Consider the following 20,977-nt stretch of genomic DNA (forward strand, 5'->3'; position numbering starts at 1 on the left):
CTCTCTCTCTCTCTCTCTCTCTCTCTCTCTCTCTCTCTCTCTCTCTCTCTCTCTCTTTCTCTCTCTCTCACACACACACACGCATTTTATATACGTGCAAATGTCCACAATATTCAATACTTTTTACACAGGATTCTTTGTAATTTAACTGTAAACAGATACATTGATGACCTCAATGCGGTGTTATGTCGGCGTGAAACATTGATTTTGAAGTTGAAATCACAAAAGTTGATTTGAATTGACTTGGCCCAATGGAGAGAATGGATGTAGTTTATTATTATTTTTTTATAACCTACTTTATGCTCGAGAGTCCCAATAGCTCATTTGGTAGAGCACTCGCTTCACATGCAAAGGGACCGTGATCAATCCTGTGTGCAGTTGAGATTTTTTTCTGATCCCCCTGTCCACCCAGCAGTGATTGGGTAGCTGGGTTTGTTAGATATGGCAGAAAGTACTTTGTGATAGACTAGTGTCCTATCCAAAGGATAGCAAATCATAGCTATTGTCCGTTTCACATTATATAAACCAGGATAAACTCTGACTCCATGGGCTGATTGGCTATAAAGGATTACTTTAGGCTCAGCTTTTGTTTTTCTGTCATCGAGTTTTTCTTTTAAAATTTGGAACTTGTTTCATTCCCATATAACACAGAATAGAGGCGGTGGTTCTCATTTACAGATATGCATTGATAAATAGAAATTCTAATAGCTTTGAACACTCTATCTATCTGTAAACGGTGACGCTTCTGCAGATGTTGCTAAATTTAACCACAAAATGTGTGTTGAAATGTCAACCCCTTCATTCGATGTGCACTTATGTTAAACAGTGTGTAGAAAGTGTGTTTTAGTCAATTTTTTAATTAGATTCGGGACTGAAATGCAAGACATATGACATAGATCTAACAGAAAAGGTATCTAGAATAAAAGGATACTTATTTACAACAAATCAGAATTTCTAAGTCTCAAAACCACGGACTTTTCCTGGAGGGAGTCGAAATTAGGGCCACCCCTTAAAATTTTACAAAATGGCCAGTGCTGAAGTGGACTGTGAACCGTAAGTTTACGCATGAAAAAAAATAATTTTCCATCCCATTTTTTAAATCGGAAAGTAGGTGAAACAAAGAAAATTTAACGGCGGTTAATCAATATTTTTGCGTCCAAAAATATAAATTTAGATGAAAAACAGGTTTGAAAGCAGGATCTCTAAGAGTGTCAACTTTAGGGCCAGTGTTGAAATTCAGGCCCCCTACCTTACTTGCGTGAGAAAATTAAATGAGAAAAAATAAATAAATAAATAAAAGAAGAAAAAAAATCTACATAAGTCAATAAATATTTTTTTAAATATAATGTGAAGAACGTAACATAGAGATGTGCTGTATAAATGTGCAAATTCTTTTTAAAATTTCAAGAAATTTAAGTAGAAAGATGGCATGTTATTTTCAAAATTTCCCGGGGATTGAAAACATTTGGTCTTATACAGAAAAGATTTCATAGGTGTCGTGACTGTTACCACAAAAGTACCAGATGCAGATTCACATTATTTCAGTCACCAAACTTTTTCAAAAAAAACAAATTGAGCTTTTATATAGCGCAATATCCACTAAATGTGCTCAAAGCGCTTTACAAGAGATCCCTGGCCAATAGCAACATTTAACATTTAGGATGGGACATGACGCCTGTTAGGACAGAGACAACGCTGTTAACGGTCAATTACTCATTTTACACCTGGGTACGGTGAGAGAATGTGAGTAAAGAGCCTATTCCAAGGACTCAACTATGTGCCGAGCGAGGCTCGAACCCAGGACTGTCTGATCCGAAAGCGAGTGTCATACCACTAGACCACATAGCCACATCTTTGGATTAAAAGGATATGGGTTCTAGTTCTAATATGCCTCAGGAGTTTTGAGGCTGTGTCTAATTTATTATTATCGATAAACCTTTCTCAATAGAATATTTTTTTGAGTTTTTGTGTCGAATTGTGTGTGCATATAAAACATTCTTCATCTTTTCAAATCCCAAGTGTGGGAATGAAGCCACAATGATTGAAGCAGACACTTAACCAATAAAAAATCTGTCAAGTTTTAAAAGAATGTTCTTTAAATAAGAATTTCATTCATAGGGGAAAAAATTGCATTTATTCAATGATTCAAAATTTAAATCCAATTTTTACACATGACAACTTTAGAATAAATTAGAACCATTTAATTTAAAATGAAATCCACTTATACAATTAAAAGAGTTAATTTCCCAAAAAATTTCATTAGCATTGTGGTTTAAATTATCCGAATAAATTCGGCCAAAACAGCCCCCAAAAAATGTGTGCCAGAGATTTTTATTTGTATAAGTAAAAGTCTTGGACTCAGAAACTGACAAAATTTGTCTGAATCCAAGCCTAACCATGCAAGTGCCATATGCATGTCATCAAGTCATTGTGCTGGAGATAAAAGTAGTCGAGGCTAGCTGAATTTTTGGGATTACTTTATCTTGTATTTTTCTTTCTACTTTGTATGACACTGTTTCAATCAAACCTTTTTTAAGATTTTCATCTTACACCAGTGCCCACTCCATAATTTGTCATGAGCTAAAGCAGTGACAAATCATACCAGGCTAAAGTCGAAAGCCAATGATCTAACAATATAAATACATAATAGAAATATCAAAAGTACATGAAAAACTACAAAGGCATGCACCTATTGCTGAAATACTAAGTTTTGAATGATCGCAATGGCTTTATTAGACGGCAAAAAAGCAACTAGTTCAAAACCTATAAAATCATTTGCAAAATATTTTGAGTTGCGAAAAAACCCAAAAAAAAATGTATTATAAACCCAAGAAACATGATTTCATGTCATTTATATTGGGTCTTCTACTCCAAAATGCTTGAAATTAGATGTATAATTGAATTCAGAATTGAGAAGAAAAAAAATTTATCCTATATTTGTTTAATGAGAGGAAAAATAGACCAAATTTCACATCCAAAAATTAATTACTAATCTTTATGTGTGATATTTCTGCTTCATTGTAATTATTTTGGTGAAAGTTGGTAAAACTTTTTATTTCAAAATTGACGAAAATTTCAATGAAAAAAAAATATTGCATGATCCTAGATTTTTTTTTTTTTTTATTTAAAATAATAAATGTTACACTGATATGAATATACAATACATCATACATTACAAATCATTCTACCTCACCTTTTGTTATCCCCAACACTTAAATTAAACGGCTCTCTAAGAAAAAAAAAATCACAACAGGCAATGTCATTCCATTATTATACTCTTACAAAAGGAAACATAAATCGGACAACTGCCAAGAAAAATCTTAGATCAAATTATTTGAAAAAAAGTTATCTACTGAGCAACAAAAGTCTTGCAACAATTTTTCAATGACTATAACTGACAAATCGTTCAAGATATTTGGATCAAATAAAAAGGATTTGTAAAGTTTAACCTCTATCAACTTTTACAGCATCAGTTGGACATCGGTTGGGCAAGTACTTTTTCAACCTTTCTAAAATAATTTTCTAGAAGGGCAAATTGGTATCTGCACATTTGTAACAACATAAAACCCATGGTAATATGACGACATGCTATGATTGGTAGTCTTTTCTACCAACTTCTTTGTATACAAACATTGACTTTGAAACAGAAATCTCCAAACTGTATGTCACATAAGACAAATTTCTATTGATAGAAGCAATTGGTATGTTAGTTGGAGACATTTCAGGTGTCCAGAATCGACATTGTTCTGCAATTGATAAAACTATAAAAGGAACAGAAGAAACTGGCACTGTACTGATAAGTTAAGCCAAGAAAACCATAGCCAATGAAGATTGTGATTCTGCTGCTGTTCATGAAGGATATCTTTGGAATTACATTAGATAGGCTTGCAATAGACTGCAATGTTTCAGTCACTTCCATCCGAAAATTGTTTCAACAAATGTTATTAATTTTACAATAGTGTGATGTTGAGAAAGAAATCATTACTACCTTGAAAGAACGGAATGAATGAGGGCTAGAATTCGGAAGCATGCTATTCTAAGGAGGACCACTTTGTTTTACAGATAAGGGGCGAACAAAAGTGTCATTTAGCGATGTCTATTTGAGGATATGGAGGTGTAAATTTTTTTCCATAACTGATCTTAGACCACTTCTCAACAAACAACCAAAAATCCATTTACTTTCATTATATTTTACTAAATAATGACAGAAATTTGATTTTTTAATATTGCAAAATACACATAATCATTTAATCACATGACTCATATTATCGTATATGGGCTGATTCATTGACCTATAAGAGCTATTCAAAACCAGCTAAAAGTCAAAACTTTTGAAGCCTAATTGGAAGAGGACACACACATTTTATAGCTAAAATCATATTTCACCCTGAGGACGATATGAAGAAGAGGAAATAGGATATGTTTTATCACTATACAATTCTATGAATATATCAATTATGTATATAGCATATTATTTTTACTTTGTCTTCAGAATTTTAATTATTGTTTTCTTATACCTAATTCAAAAGTTCGAGCCACTTGAATTTTGTTGAAAGGCTTTTATGACTCAATATAACAAGTTTAAAACCAACATTAACTATGATATTTATGTTGTCTTTCCTATTTTGTTTGTCATTTGGGTCTGTGTGTGTGTGTGTGTGTGTATCTAAATATATCGATGGTCAAAGGATCAAAGCTCTGACATTTCAATTTTCACGATGGGTGAATCAAAACTCTGAGGTATACATACAAGCTTTGCGCATCGTGTTTTATTTAATTTTGGGAGGATTAGAGCTTTGATGACATCAGATGTCTGATCCATCCAAAATCGAATAAAACATGGCACGCAAAGCTCGTATGCAGTTTTGATCCATCGATCATGAAAATCGAGACTCCAGAGGTTTGATCCTCCAACCATATATATATACATATATATATATATATATATATATATATATATATATATATATTATATATATATATATATATATAATATATATATATATATATATATATTCATTATTATTTTCCTTGCATGCTTTGAATTCCCTGTTCCCTTTCCTCTTTTTTTTATTTAAAAATTGTATTTTCACAACAGAACAGTCCTACGCAGCAATTTTTGGCATTGTAAACAGCAAATCAATAATTTTTTTAGTTTGTCTGTAGTAAGGAAAATAAATCTTTCGCAATGTTGACAATGCGTTCAACACAATATGCAGAAATAAACCTGACATTTCAAATGCTTTATATGTATAAATTTGGCTTAGTCGTTATCGCTGTTATAACATGAAGCATTCAGGGCTGAGGAGACCAGAATTTTTTTCAAGCAAACAGCCCCATGCATTTCGAAAGATTAAAAAAAAAAACAGATAACATAACAAAAAGAAGAAAAAAACTGACACAAAAAAAAAACCCCAATAAAAATAAAAATAAAAACAAAAACCATTTCATTCAACAGAAGCAGAAACAGCAGATACAAGAGAAGGGGGACACTCATCATCAGCACAAACATGATTATAGTGTATAAACTGCTAGGACAGTTAAATTACCTGTGTGCTGGGAAGAACAGAATGGTAGGGAAGACTTCAACTGTGTACTCCCATGGAAGATCATTTGTAGCACCATTTATTCTGGGAATAGATTGATAAATAAAATTAATACGTCAATACGTCCATAACCATAATCAGCAAGCAATTTACCAATTATAGAATGTAATGAATGACTCTTGTCTTGGTTGTGATTAGTAATTTCAACATTGATTTGTGTAAACAAACAATAATTATTAAAATATATTTTTTATAAAATATAAAATGTCTATCCACAGTAAAATTTATTCATCATAAGATTTTTTTGTAATAGACTATAAGACATCTCTTTTGTTTTGAAGTTATGTGAGCTTGGCTCCATTAACATCTTTATTGTTGATTTAATGAATCTCACAGTGAAAATATCAAAATGAAACGAATATCAAAAATAAAAAGAATATACGTGATGATCGATATAACTCACCTTACAAAACTAATATATTTTGATGAAGAGAAATATCTAGCTACAGAGAGGAATGTATGACTCAAAGTTTGGCAATACCCACACCAGTGTGCATAGATTAAAACAACAACATCCTGCCATGAAATAAAAAAAGAAAACAAGATATAACCACTGTCCATTTTATAATTATAAGTCTCTACTACAGATTCAATGTAAAAGAAAATAAAATTAAATCTTAACATGTCTTATTGAAATGATTTGGAGAGAGAGAGAGAGAGAGAGAGAGAGAGAGAGAGAGAGAGAGAGAGAGAGAGAGAGAGAGAGAGAGAGAGAAAAAGAGAGAAGAGAGAGAGAGAAGAGAAAGAGAGAGAGAGGAGAGAGAGAGAGAGAGAGAGAGAGAGAGAGAGAGAGAGAGAGGGAGATAGAGGGAGAAGGGGGAGAGAGAGACGTAGAGAGAGAGAGAGAGAGAGTGAAAGAGAGAGAGAGAGACAGAGAGAGAGAGAAAGAGAGAGAGAGAGAGAGATGTGTCCTTCACAAAAATTACCTTTAGGTAGCACTTATTCAGATTGTACAATAAAAATTAAAAAAGGTAAACTTAAATTACTCACTTTACTTTCATCTTTCACGACATCCAAAAAAGTGTGGGAATCTAATTCCCTCACACATATACTATCGCTGTCTTCACAATTCGACCCTTCAAATGTATGGGCATCTTTATGGCGTGGTAAGTTGCCTTGTTGAAAGTTCAAAATGAAAGACACTGAAAAGGAAATAAATTTAAATATTATTGACAATTGTATCGATCAAGCTAATCTAATTGGTTCCTTCACCCAAAACAAAAATTAAAGATTTCCCCCCCCCCCCCCCCCCCCCCCCCTTCCCTTCTCACACACACACACACACACACACACACACACACACACACACACACAAAATCCCCAATAAAGCACATCTTGTTTTTGTGTTTGTTTATAATGGTTTAACGGTGCATGTGTGACACATTTAGATCATTTCAGCACCAGTAAAAAAGAAGAAAATAGGATTGTCAAAAAATTATTGATTAACAGTAGAAGAGCATACAAGTACAAGAAAAAATAAGACAAAGGAGACTGGTTCAAATAAGGAACAGATATATATTCCAAGAGATCAAGTACTCCGTTTGAGATCATCTAAAAGTTCCATCCAAATATAGGCACAGGATCCTGATAAGAGGAATGCACTCAAATGTTTACAAATCATAATATATTCAAAACAAATAAAAAATATAACAGTACATAACAGAGACATGATTTACAAGGAGAAAAAAAATATCATCTCCCAAATCTATAACAATACATTTGACTGTTTCCCTCTCAGCCAAGGACTTCTGCGGCCAGGGCCAGGACAAAACCAAATAATCTCAATCCGAGACAAAGACCTGAAACCAGGTTGCAAAATATAAATTGGGGGAAAGAAGACACAGCAAGTGACATCCCTGCACATTATGGGAGGACAAAGGACTCCACTCAGCAAAAGCTCATGAGTCCTGTTTATCTCTATTTCTATAGCATAAAACAAACAATAGCAGTTGCTTGCCCTCTATGTCTGTTTACCACTTTTAATCAAATTTTAAATTAGACATGCTAAGTGTTGGAGTATTGGGTGGGCAGAGAGATCAGATAAAAATTCTGACAAAAATAAAGCAGATCCATTTGCATTTGAAGAGGGTTTTTTATAACCTACCAAGTCCCCTATTATTGCAATGCGAGTTGAAATCTTATAAATATATATGACACTAATATTGTTCTTTATTGCATGATAAAATTGCATGACAACTTTTAAAAACAGATATTAAAGGCATCCTAATGAAAGTGAAAGATCAATTATTAAGACTAGTAGTTAATTTTACAAAACAAATCGCAGAAAGTTTTAAAAATACTGACTTACTTGTATTGGAAACAGTCAAATTTTCTTTCATTACATAATGCTCCTCATTCTAAACAAACAAATATGAAAAAGAAAACATTGTGATGTGAATTGCAAAATATTACCATACTGTATATATTTTAATCAAAGAATTTGTGTTGAAGTCACTTGATATTAATTACTTAGTCCTAACAAAAGCTTTGAAATAATCACCTTAATAGCCTTTGTAATGCAGTTCCGATATACTGTTTCATTTATTGAACCTTCATATCATCTGTTTTTGCCCAAAATGGAGGGGCACATTACACAGCAGTAAGGTCTTCACCTTGTAAATGAAAAGTACCAGGTTTGAGTCACAATCTCTATGTCATCTTGCTCTAAGTCACAGGGTGCTGTTCTCAGACGAATTATCACTCAATCAATTTCTATTATCTGATCTCAAACCCAAGCGTAACAGAGCAGACATCATAGCATTTTATCAGTGCTGTTGAGAGAATCCGACTGATGCCAAAGGAAATTAGTGGAATATCAAACATTTTGATGTGGACCAATCTATTATGGCTTTCTTCTCCCGCCAACCAAAAGCCTAATGTTTTGCAATAAAAATTAAATTGTTAAACAATTTAAAGGGGAAGTATTGTAGAGCTCAATGTTAAATTTTCCAGGATGGGTCCGTTAAAAAAACTAATAACTTGGAGAATTGAAGGGGAATTACCAAATCTGAGTCGATTATCGAACAAAAACAAAGTCACTCTAAGTGGATTTTGATCCACTAAAATTTTGATTTGAGCAATGCAATTTCTTCAGACAAGACCTCAATGTAGTCACATTAGAACTTTTGTATAATCAACTACATCGTCTGCTTTGCAAATGCCCTGAACATAGTTCCAAGTCACATTTGATAAGTGGGGTCTAATCTTTAATCACCACACCACTGTACAAGTTCAGTGACTATAGTTCAAAATAATTATCTGAATACATCTTACAGGATTTTTTTTTCTACCTGTAAATCATTGAGGAATGATGGAGATATTTAAGTAAAGCAATGGCCTAAAACAGCATAAAGGTAAATTTTTAAGCAAATTCTAACAAAAAACGTGCCAGTTCTGTAAAAATTGAACTAAATGAACGACTTATAACAGTGTGCACAACACATCCCTTCAGGAATGTCAACTTTCACCCAATCAGACACTTAATACTATTTCTACCAATTGTTTTAATTTCTTTACAGACAGGAAGATATTCATTTACCTTCATATCAAAAATAACAATCCCAGGAGAGGAAGATGAAATAGCAGATGTCAAACCAAGCCTCTGACTTATCATCCAGTTACTTTTGGAATCAACAGAATAAAAATTTAGAGTTCTATTAAACCCACAACAGGATTCTCTAAAGTGTTCCAGCTCAGCTGCATTTATTTCACCTTCAGATGCATTCAAATCCTTCTTTTGAATTGCTAACTGGCTACATAGTCTTCTTGGCAAAGTTTCTAAATGATCTGTATAGAATCTGTCTGTTGGACGCCTGTGGTTTATGAGTGGATCTTGGTCTTTCCTTACAAAGGTTTTACTCTTCAAGGAGCCATGATCAAATTGAACCCACTCAGCAGCATCAAATTCAAACTGACTTGAATTGTAACAACAGACGTTAAAGTCAACATTGTCTATGAGAGGAACTACAGTACTGTGACAGTCTTCGATGGACGGAGTTTGGGAAATGATGGATGACATTTGGGCTGATGATATTTTGCATGATGGATAACTGAAGGTCTTGCAGATATCACATATAAGATTGTTTTGCTGTGAAAAGACACCAAAAAAAATAAACATGAATATATGATTGTAGTATCATTTTGTTGACATCAAAGAGATTTTCAAGCAAATCAAGAATATCCAATAATATAAATATTGTTTAAAAACAAATTTATTTCAAATTTAATGACTGCAAAAATGAATAATATTTACTGAACACTTGTTGAAAATAGTATACGTAAAACAGTTGAAAGTCAATTCACACTTGAATCATTCCCAGTAACAATAATGAAAATCATTTTAAAACAAAGCAATGTTAATCTACCAAAATTGTCAATTTATTAGTTTTTCATATTACTTTTCAATTTATCATTTTCCATAAGCTGAAATGGAAAAACAGATGAAAACCAACCTTCATAATCTTTTTAACAGCAGACATACAACAAGGATTGGCCCTTAGTAGTAACTGTGACTTCCGAATGTTGCGACACATATTTGATACTTTATTATAAAATCTGATATCATCTTCCACAATTTTCTTCCATATTACATGCAAACTCTTGTATTCACGTCGCAAGTGGCAAGACTTGTATTGAAGAGCAACATCTTTCATCTATCATTGAATGAGGAAAATAAGAAATAAGGGTGAATCGATTTAATATATTCATAAATACAGCTAAGATATATAATCAAATATTGACATTAAAAAAATTTATTCAATTATTGTGAATGCATCAGATATCATTATCCTCATTTTTAAATCATAGCATAATATCCAGACAAAGAAAAGAAAAGAAAAAAATCATGATGACGGGACAATACCTTACAACTGAATTATTGAGCAAGTTTTTTGTCATCTCCCATTCAAAGACATTTATTGTACTTTGTAACCAACAAAGTAATTAAACTTGTCAATAAGGATGCAAACATTTCAGATTTATGATTTCTTCATATTAGATTGAAAATTCTGAAATTATTACAAAGTAATAATCCCTTACACTCCTATATGACATTCAACTTTCAGGCTATGGGTTTTTTTATAACTTACGCTGTAGATTTTTGATTAATTTTGACATATCACAAATACTTCTAATTTTTTAATGCAGTGGTAACAATGTGCATCAATCAGGTAACAGAATTGCGTGTCTATATTGGAACGAAGCAAGAACTGTACAATAAAATTTACAAAAATAAAAAATGAATACATCAACAAAAATAAAGGCAAATCTTTTATAATGAAAAAGAAGAACTCATCAGCATGGTAAGGTTATGGGTATTTAAGATACTATAATTTGTCTTTCAATCTATATTTGATGGTCCTAATTTTTGGAAATTGATTACATAATATTTACACAACAAAATAATATTTTAAGTCTTATCCAGTAAAATGAAATTCTTACTTTAGATTCAGATAAGACCAAATAATCAAATCCCTTATTTTACAACTAACCATCTCTCACCACACGCATCCCAGGTTCAGCCCCAAACAAGACATTTTCCTGGTGGAACATGATCAAAGCTGGGCCTTTTTTAATTTCGGAAAACACTTGAACACTCTTCAAACCAAGTGGGGACAATCTTTTCACTGCTGGCTGAGGTTCAAAATGCAAACATAAGAATACACAAAAAATATGGGCAAATTATTCCTGGCTACTAAAACATTTTGCATGAGATGGGGCAACATAATGAACAAGCATGAAGTGTATGAACAAGTACCGAATGAGACCCCTTCTTCAATGTGATAAAAAACTGTGATCAATAACTAAAATTTGAAAATTATCTCCAAACAAGAAGATTTTTAAATGAGAATTATTGCTATACCTTTATTGTAGGTAACACAATGCACCAAAGCAAAAATGAAAAATATTTAACATTTTGAAGATAGGTTCTTATCTGTTTTTGTTTTTTTTCAAAAACCGCTGAGATGAAGAAAGTAATCTCAAACAGCAAATCTCAGCAATGATTGAAGCCAAAATAGCATCAAATGAATTATTTGATGGTTTTGGAAAGTTTTTTAAAATCATGCACTATATGACATTATCCCAGCATCCTGGTAATAGTTCTTGTTTATGGAGAAAAGGGTTAATAACGTTATATATTTCATAAACATTATGAATAAGTTTAACAGAGAGAGTATTGCTCTAAACCCTCACAATAGATATGTCACAGGCAAAAAAATTAATAATATCTGTATGTTTTTTTAGGAAATAATCTGAATTAAAAAAAAAAAAATTTAATAAGTGTAAATCCATGATTCCTATTCATATTTCATAAAATCTGGATAAATCATAAATAAACTAATTATGAGGCCTGCAACATCTTTTGCTAAAATAAGATAATTAGATCATAAGATGACATGATTAATCCCATATGTAAAGGGCAGGTGATAGTTCTCCACTATCATTTAAAAAAATATAAAATATAATTTTGGTTAGTTTTATGAGTCCATTTCATATTTTGTCTTTTATATTTGATTTTAAATGAACGCAGAAATTAAAAAAAAAAATAAAAAGTAGTTTAAAATTAAAATTTAAAAAGTACTTAACACATACCTTGCCTTTGTGTTGTAATACCCAAGTAATCAAATTGCTACTTGTTATATTATTTTTTAGTGGAAATCTCTGAAAATAATAAGAAAGTCATATCATGAAGCATCATGGGTATTTGTTAGGACTAAAACCTTCCATTTAATATTCACTAACCACCCATGACAAATGAAAGATATCTATATCAAGAAAATTATTACAAAAAGAAAGTAAAGTGGTTTCTGTTCAAAAGCACAATACCCTCTCCATGAAAAATATTGGGATTCTTTCTGTTTTGTTTTTTATAACTCTTATTCCGTGTCCACATAACAGCAGACTAGCCACGGGCAATAATAAACTAAAACAAATTCAATAAATTATCCATCCATTTAGGACACGAGTATTACAAATGTAGAGATACAATAACGAGGATGGAAGTACATAAAATAAATTTATAAGCAATAAAAACCCAAGTGGGAACAAAATGGTGGACCTGAAGGTAACTAAATGGAAGGGTAACTGTGATTTTGCAAGTTATAAAAGTGCCAAATGTGTTCACTACTCTAGAATCTTTTCCCTGTCATACCACGATACACTGCATTTGCAGCGCAGCACTGCGGCTGGTGCCTGGGTTATTCCAGTCTTCCCTTGGAATAGACCCTAGAGAAAAATTTCCCCTATGGGATGAATAAAGGGAATTTTATTAATTTTTTTATTTTATTTATGAAAATTGGAATTTGAAAATAAATGCCTTCCTGATATATGAATGAGCTTTTGGTATAGAATGGAAACAAACACTTGTATAGAGAATACAACTACAAAACATTCACCTTTAATGTCAAGGCATGAGACCAAAGGGCGAGCTGAGCTGGTTGCTGGTTCAGACAATCGAGTAAGTTTATTTAAAAGATAAATCCTGGACCGATGAGCATTTGAGTCTGAGATGCCAACCTCAAGAAATAGATGTGATGAATTTGGGAGAAAAAATATGTAACCCCCCCCCCCCCTTCCGTTTGGAAAAAAAAAATTACCCAGCGCAGAACCTAATGTCATGAGTAAATTTGTAAATTTGGACACTGTATAAATACAGGGAAAACAGTGGCTTGCCAAAAATGTGTAGTTTTCAAAGATTTTCGTATTTTTCATACTGGTACGATTTCTACATTTAAAAAATATGTAGTTTTCATAGTTGGCATCATTGATGAGTATCAGTCAGTCATTTGTGGTTATAATTATTTAAATGTTTGCATACAGGGTGTCCAGGGAAATCTAACCTTAAAATTTCCTACCTAGAAGTGAAATTTCCTACCAGGTATTTTATCAATTCTTGCCATCCCCACAGTGTTCTATACGTTTAAAAAAGACAATCCTACTTAAAATAGGTCTTTCCTCAATACAATCAATATTTTAAAGTAAGAGCAGAGAGGTGAAAATGACTGGTCACAAAAAAAGAGGAAATTTCTCAGAGCACAGATCATGACCATCCATGGACTATAATCAATAAATTTGAATTTCATTAAAATTTACTGAGATGCAACTCAAAATGTTTCTCGCAGAAATTTTTGACAACATTTGGATTAATTTCAAAAGTTTAAAAACTGATAGCAACATACAAAATCTTATCTACTTAGAGAATGGTACCATGTGATTATACAATGTCAAAAACCATCACCTACCCCCATTTTCACTTTTTAAAAATACTCATATGATGTGTTGGTAGGTATGATGTGGTAGTAAGTTATGGTACAAGTGGTAGAGATGATAGTGGAGTGGTAGTTGTAATGGTTGTAATAGTGGTGATTGTGATGGTGGTAGGGATTATGATGTGGCAGTGGTTGCAAAGGTGGTGGTGGTAGGGATGATGATATGGTGGTTGTAGTAATAGTGGTGATGTTTATAGATAGTGATGTGGTGGTTGTTATTTTTATAGTTTATAGCAGTGGTGATGGTGGTGGTTGTAGTAATGGTGGCGTTGGTGGTAGGCATGGTGATGTGGTGGTGGTTATAGTAGTGGTGCTGGTGGTATAGATGATGTAGTTGTAGTTCTAGCAATGGTAGTGTGATGGTGGTTGCTGTGGTGGTGGTGGTAGGGATGATGATAATGTGGTTGCATTTGTAGTAGTGGTGATTGGGATGGTGTGGTAGTGGGTTTATAGTAGTGGTGATGAGGATGATGATGTGGTGTGATTGGATTTGTAGTGGTGGTGGGTATGATGATGTGGTAGTTATTGTTGTAGTTATGGTATGGGATGTGGATGTGGTAGTGGTGGTGATGGGGATGATGATATGGTGGTGGTTGCATTAGTGAGTGGTGTTGGTGATAGGGATGATGATGTGGTAGTTTGTAGTAGTGGTGGTCGCAGGGATGATGATGTGGCGGCAGTTGTAGTAGTAAAATAATAATAATTTTGTGCACAGTTGTCCTGCGTACATTTGTTATATCCCATTTTAAGCAAGAAATTCCTAATTTTTCTCATTTTAAAGGAAATTTCATCCTCAATCCCATTATTTCCAACTTTTCCGACCAAGTATGAAATTTCCGACCAATTTCCAACTTCCCTAGACACCCTGGCATAGGAATTGAGTCATCAAACAGGCTGAAATCAAATGTCATAGGAAAATAATATATCATAATTTGTTAAGACAATAAAAATATTTGTACTTGAGAAATACAAAACAGTTAGCTATGAAGAAGACTTTCACGTAAAACTCACAGCAGTATTTTCAGTAATTCCTGCAATGATGATGTCCCCATGTTCGTATAAGTGTACCTGTTGGGCAATACTTCCATTGCATATTACAGCAAAATGGACAGGCTGGAATGGATCTAGAGGATTACAGAAAAATTAAATAAAATATTGCTGTCTTTAAATGAGATATTAATTCCACAATACATAAAGATAAGCATTAATCAATGGTTCATTGCCGTACACTCTACTTCATAAATTATGCATTCACCCAGAACATCAAAGAAAAATCAAACTCTAATTCAAACTATCCAAGGTCCAATAAAGAACTTGCTTGGGACTTAATTTATCATAGAAAATCTCCATCGATATGGTACCATGTTCAGATCAGTCTGATTTTCATCTGTACAGGGCAACTTCTTACACTAGTAACGCTGCACTGTTAAAACAAGAAGCAAATTTGAAAACTTTCGATATCGTGATTCTTATATGACTTTAGTATAACCGGCATAGTTTTTTTTAACTAATGAAGCATTTTTATCAAACTTGGCAATAATTAACTTAAAGATTTGTTCTTGTTGCTTGTAAGTTTTCGTATATTTCTGATTTCTACTTTGTATTAAAATTGCATCATCATTTTTTTCTGTGGGGTTTTTCTTGCATCCTATATCTTAAACAGAAAATTAACAAAAGATTAATCAACAAATAAGATCATTTCATGAATATTGATGAACTCACCCTTTTCTAAAATACGCATAGATGCATAGTAAAACTGTCTGTATGATCCAGTGTCAACATCAGACATCAAATTGAAATGGCCAAACACCACAGTCTGTTTCAAATAATAAACAGAAAAATAATGCAAATGGTAGAAACTTTAAAATTTTGAACTAAATATTTGTGTTAAGAGTGTTAAAAGCATTTTTTATAAGCAAATTATTTGAGAATTCAACAAAATTATAATAATCTTAAATTAATATTTTTATTTGTCGTAATTCTTAAACGAAGTTTGTCTTTATTTCATCATTATTGTTTTATTTTAATAAAAACAACTCAAACATAATTTCTATTTCCAAACTGCTTAAAATGAATGTTAATGAACTGAAATATATTGACTTATCTAGATTTTTTTTTAATCTATGCATGTAGTCCTGAATATATTTCATAACTGATAAATCAAGTAAAGAGAGAAATATGGTGACATTCTTTTTTTAATTTTAAATTTGCATTGTAAACATCAATTTTTTAAATTGGAAACTAACCATCACAATATATATGTTCCACGGATTATAAATTTTTCAAAACATATAAGCTTACTTGTCCAAATTTATATTCAAAAGATATCCACTTACGTCATATTTGACTATCAGTTCCTGAATCCTTGATATTGATGCAACTAGGGATAATGGATGCAGGATGCCTTCCATAAATTTCACCATATAATCAGCTCTTGCAACTCCTGTTAAAAAAAAAAATTACTTCGCAATAGGAAGAAAACCATTTTTGATCCTAGCTCATATTCCATGGTGGCACCAACCTAAGTCATTTGTAGGGACATCTGATTTAACCATTATGAATTAGGGTCATCTTTATACATTGATATTTGAAGAAAAGGTATAAAGCCAAAATTCTAAAACAAAAAAAAAAAAAAGGTGTTTTGTCAAAAATTACCTTCTTGGATGAATAAAGTACATTATTATTATTTTTGTAATATATGATCATATATATGATCATGATGATGATGATCATAATTATTATTATTACTACTACTATCATTACCACTATTATTATAATTATCATTATTATTATCACTATATTTTTTTAATCTGTATATTTCTATCACTACAAAGAAGACACACAGTGATTATGTCCATATCATTGAAAAAAAAAAAAAAATTATTAAAACATATAATCATACCAACAAACTTGAAACCCTCTAGGTTTGTATGGTAAGCAAAGAAGGCTGGATACATTAAAAACTTGTATTGCTTCCTACACTCTCCTTCAGGCCACCAACAATTTACGGTGGCAAATGTGACCTGAAAAGAAGAAGAAAATTATACATACATGTGAAAATCAGGTGAAGCCCATAAGAAGTACATCATGAACAAGTCATCAATAACGTGTGTCGTTTTCTAAAGAATTCTATATTAATATCAGTCTACAAAAAAAATTACCTTACTTTCACAAGATCTTAGAGACTCCAGGTGAGCAGATGGGTCTCGAAAAAAAAAAAAAACAACCCTGGATTCAACCTGGGATCAAAACCATTCCCTTTTTGCTAGTGACTCATATGCTTTACCAATTCAGCTATCTAACCCCTAGAAAAAGTTTAAAGACATATCCTAAACATAATCTGACAGCAATTTCTTCCATCAAAAAAAATGTTTAATCAACGAGTGATTAAATAAATATATATGAAAATTTACAGAGAAAATTTACACAGATGTACGATGCTCAATGCCTTTCGCAGTGCTGCATTTAAAGTTTGTGAGGCACAAAATTATGTAGTCAGGGTATGTCTATGTTTAAAAATAGAGCTACATTTCCATATGAATTTTAGCAGTAAACCTCTCTCAGTAGTTGTCAAATCGTCATAATTAAATTGATAAAGAAAAATGAAAAAGTCTGTTTTAAAACTCTAAATTTAGCGAGTTATATAATTCAAATGGACAGATAAAGTATTCCTCTTATCGATTAAAATCTTAACTACATATCTGATCAGTAACATTTCCAGACAGTCAAGTCAAAAAACACCTCAAAATACCAAGACAAAAATATTTCAAAAACTATTCAGTGTCAAGCCTCAGCAAGAAAAATAATCAAAACAATGACATAAAGTGGTCTTTTAAAGTCGTAATGGCAAATATGATGTTCTTAAACAGGGTGGCCAGAGATAAGGCCACTTGAAATTTGCTATCACGACCTCAAATTTTCCACCACCAAGTTTCAATATTTTAAATCAAAACAAAAACAACAAGAAAAATACAAAACTAAAAAAAAAATTAGGCCAACAGCAACAAAAACCACAATAGGAACAACAACAATAAACCAATATAAATTTTTAAATTCTGGTCTGGATAAGGGAAGCGTCGGTTCCCTCTTCGCATCAGCCCTCAACCCTTCCATCAACCCACATGATGAGAAAAGCAATGTAAAGAAACAATAGAGTAAAAGTCACTTATACATATCTTGCTGTACTTTTAGACTTTATCAATGGTAAATTCACCCTATCAAAACAAGAGACGAGGATAATAAAAAAAAGAGGGCTTGAGTATGCTTTTCTTAGAGAGAATTTCAGTAGAAAAGGTCTTTTCAATGGAAAACAACCGAAAATGTCTTATCCCTGTTATTACCTTTCCTTGAAGAATAGTGGCTGCCTTTTCAAATTCTGCTTTAGCCTGGATAGATCTGGCACACCAATGTGCATAGAACATGACAAAAACGACTTCATCTTGCTTCAACCTATTAACAACAGGCAACAGAGAACCTCGTGGGGAGTCAACGATGATGGATTGATGAGGATGAAACCAATATTTCGGCTGTTTTGCTGGTGCTTCCACTGGTTTTGAATTAAAACTTGTCAAAGATAAGAGTCCAAGGCTGATGAATAAGAGAGAGTAGCATCATGTTATTTATGACAATCACATATTTCATATTTATGACATTTATACCCATCCCCATAATTTGGTTATCATGCCAAGCTGAGCCAGGCCATTTGAAATACATTTTATGTCTTGATATATTATTAAATCTGAGGTTATCTTACATTCAAATGCCTTTATTAAGAATTATTATTTAAAATTGTGCAACGCTTAAAATTCTGATCACTTTTACTTTAAATTTGATCTACTGATCTAACCAGTGAGACACAATTCATCCTTTAAGTTAATTGATTGCTTTAACTTTGTGCGGCTATGTGGTCTAGTGGTATGACACTCGCTTTCAATCGGAAATTCCTGGGTTCGAGGTTCACCCGGCACATAGTTGAATCCTTGGAAAAGGCTCTTTCTTACATTCTTTCACCATACATGGGTGTAAAATGAATACCTGGCCATTAACAGTAATGGTAACAGTAATTCTGGTAATGGTAAAACGAATACTTATGATAACGATAAATTCATTCTAAAATATGATAATAATAAAAATTATCAATAATATAAGCTTCTTTGCCCCTCTTCTCACACCTATGGCGTAATGCTGTCGCATTTTGTGGCAAAAAAAAATAGTGTTTACCCTACTAAAATATAATTAAAAAGAGAAAATAAAAAGATCGCTGTGATTATCCCCAGACACCTGTCTGGGGATAATGAAAATTCGTTATCCCCAGACACCTGTCTGGGGATAACCAAAATTCGTTATCCCCAGACATATATTTGAAACTCCGCTCCTTTAAACAATTATCCACATTCCAGAATATGGAATGTTTCCAAAATGCACATAGAAATAAGGAAAGTTAATAAAATATAAAAAACATAAAATTAACCAACATTAAATCAGTTGTTACTACATATACACAATATGCGTCGACCTCGAAGTGGGTGTCATTGCCGAATGGTTTAGTCGTCTGCCCTGGAAGTTTTACCAGAATCGACGTTGTGGGTTCAAATCCTGGTTCCGCCACTTTTTTTTTTTTTAAATTCCGTCTTCTTTTCTTTTCTTTTTGGGCGAGTCTATTCTTTTCTCCTTTTTGTTTGACCTTTTGTTCCATTTCTGAGCATTTCAGACACCTGTCTGGGGATAATGACAGCCTAAAACTAAAAAGATAAAAATGACTTTTAATGATATATTAATATTGCAATAACAATGTGCAACCTAGTTCATACCTAATGCCATGCATGGTGTTTGGAAACTTAATGGAAAAAGTTATTTTCATTGTATTATGAGTATTAAACACGGACTTTGACTTAAAGAAACAAACCAGAATCCACTTGAATGCACGACCATGCTATGAGCCAAACAATAACACGCCCTGCTTGATTCTCGAGGACCCAAGCCAACAACGGAGACCACTGCACTGTTTGTATTATTGTTGTTGAGTTTGTCGCATCTATGGTAAAATATGAATGACTGAATAGAGACTAGTTGAGCAAAGATGGTAAAACAACCACTTAGTAGTTTAGTAGAGTGGTTGTGTAGGCTGTAGAGGGGTGAGAGAGAAAAAGTATAATGAGCAGTGTCACAATGGCAATGTTTAGATTTTGGTTCGATCTTTCCACATCCCAAATATTCAGCAGAGGGTTTTTTTGGGCGTCAGTGCAGTTGGTCAAATTGTTTCATTTTAAACCTACTGACCTGTCTCCATAATTTGCGATAATTGAAAGAGTTACAGCAAAAATGAAGGCAAATATGTTTGGGTGACGTGCCATTCCCTGAATAACTGCATTTGGCTTTGGAGTCGAGCACTCGGTCGACATTCGACATGTATTTTCGTTTTGACAACATCCGCCATTGACAGATCAACACGTCACTACCACTACGAAAACGACTGGACGGATCGTTAGACTGGGCGGAGCCACCCCCACAAGAGGTCCGGACTAAGAGGATTACACTCAAATGTATAGATAGTTCGAAGATGACGCCACTCTGGTCTTTGTTATTGTTTTTTGCCATCCGCGTTTATGAGTAATGCTCACTGAACTGTATTAACCCGACTATAAACGTTCATGGACACACACAGTTTTGTGTGTTGGTCCGTTATACTTCCGGATGGCAATGTTATGAGCTTCTTAGCCAAGCGCATACTATCTATAACAAGATATGAAGTGAGTAGAAAAGTGCCAGAAGACAATAGAGAATAAACATTTTTTTCGCGGCGGTGGTGGGGTTTGAACCTGCGACCTTATTGGTACGACAACTCCGCCTGGCAGGTGAGAGCGTGGCTCTACCGTGTGAGCTATCCACGAACACTAAAATATTCGTTTCAAACCCAAAGTCATTTCTAGATCCCTCTCTCACCCACTTCTTGAGATCGCCGATTCGTTCACCACCATCGCGAAGTAATTTTGACCAGCAGTTAAGCTTAATAGCCAATATTCTCATCACAAACATATAACATAGAAACGATTGAGACATTGAGTATGCTCCGGTGTATGGGGTGAATTTTTAATTCAGAAAAGT

General features: G+C 33.0%; 1 protein-coding gene across 1 annotated transcript in view; it reads right to left on the reverse strand.

Moving 5' to 3' along the window:
• Positions 1–20,353, reverse strand: part of LOC144972791 (thioredoxin domain-containing protein 11-like) — a 23,007-nt gene extending 2,654 nt beyond the window's left edge. Inside the window, exons 1-14 of the mRNA XM_078914428.1 lie at positions 20,153–20,353; positions 18,214–18,460; positions 16,776–16,896; positions 16,210–16,316; positions 15,596–15,689; positions 14,885–14,997; positions 12,198–12,266; positions 11,106–11,237; positions 10,058–10,258; positions 9,145–9,693; positions 7,915–7,963; positions 6,597–6,748; positions 6,010–6,122; positions 5,550–5,630 (exon numbers count right to left, since the gene is read on the reverse strand). Coding sequence (XP_078770554.1) covers positions 5,550–5,630; positions 6,010–6,122; positions 6,597–6,748; positions 7,915–7,963; positions 9,145–9,693; positions 10,058–10,258; positions 11,106–11,237; positions 12,198–12,266; positions 14,885–14,997; positions 15,596–15,689; positions 16,210–16,316; positions 16,776–16,896; positions 18,214–18,460; positions 20,153–20,274 — 2,150 coding nt within the window. The 5' untranslated portion in view covers positions 20,275–20,353. The remainder of the gene's footprint in view (positions 1–5,549; positions 5,631–6,009; positions 6,123–6,596; positions 6,749–7,914; positions 7,964–9,144; positions 9,694–10,057; positions 10,259–11,105; positions 11,238–12,197; positions 12,267–14,884; positions 14,998–15,595; positions 15,690–16,209; positions 16,317–16,775; positions 16,897–18,213; positions 18,461–20,152) is intronic.
• Between the last annotated feature and the right edge of the window lie 624 nt (positions 20,354–20,977).

Source organism: Berghia stephanieae, chromosome 5, assembly GCF_034508935.2.
Source record: "Berghia stephanieae isolate SIO BIC M18660-M18661 chromosome 5, UCSD_Bste_1.3, whole genome shotgun sequence".
Classification (NCBI taxonomy): Eukaryota; Metazoa; Mollusca; class Gastropoda; order Nudibranchia; family Aeolidiidae; genus Berghia; species Berghia stephanieae.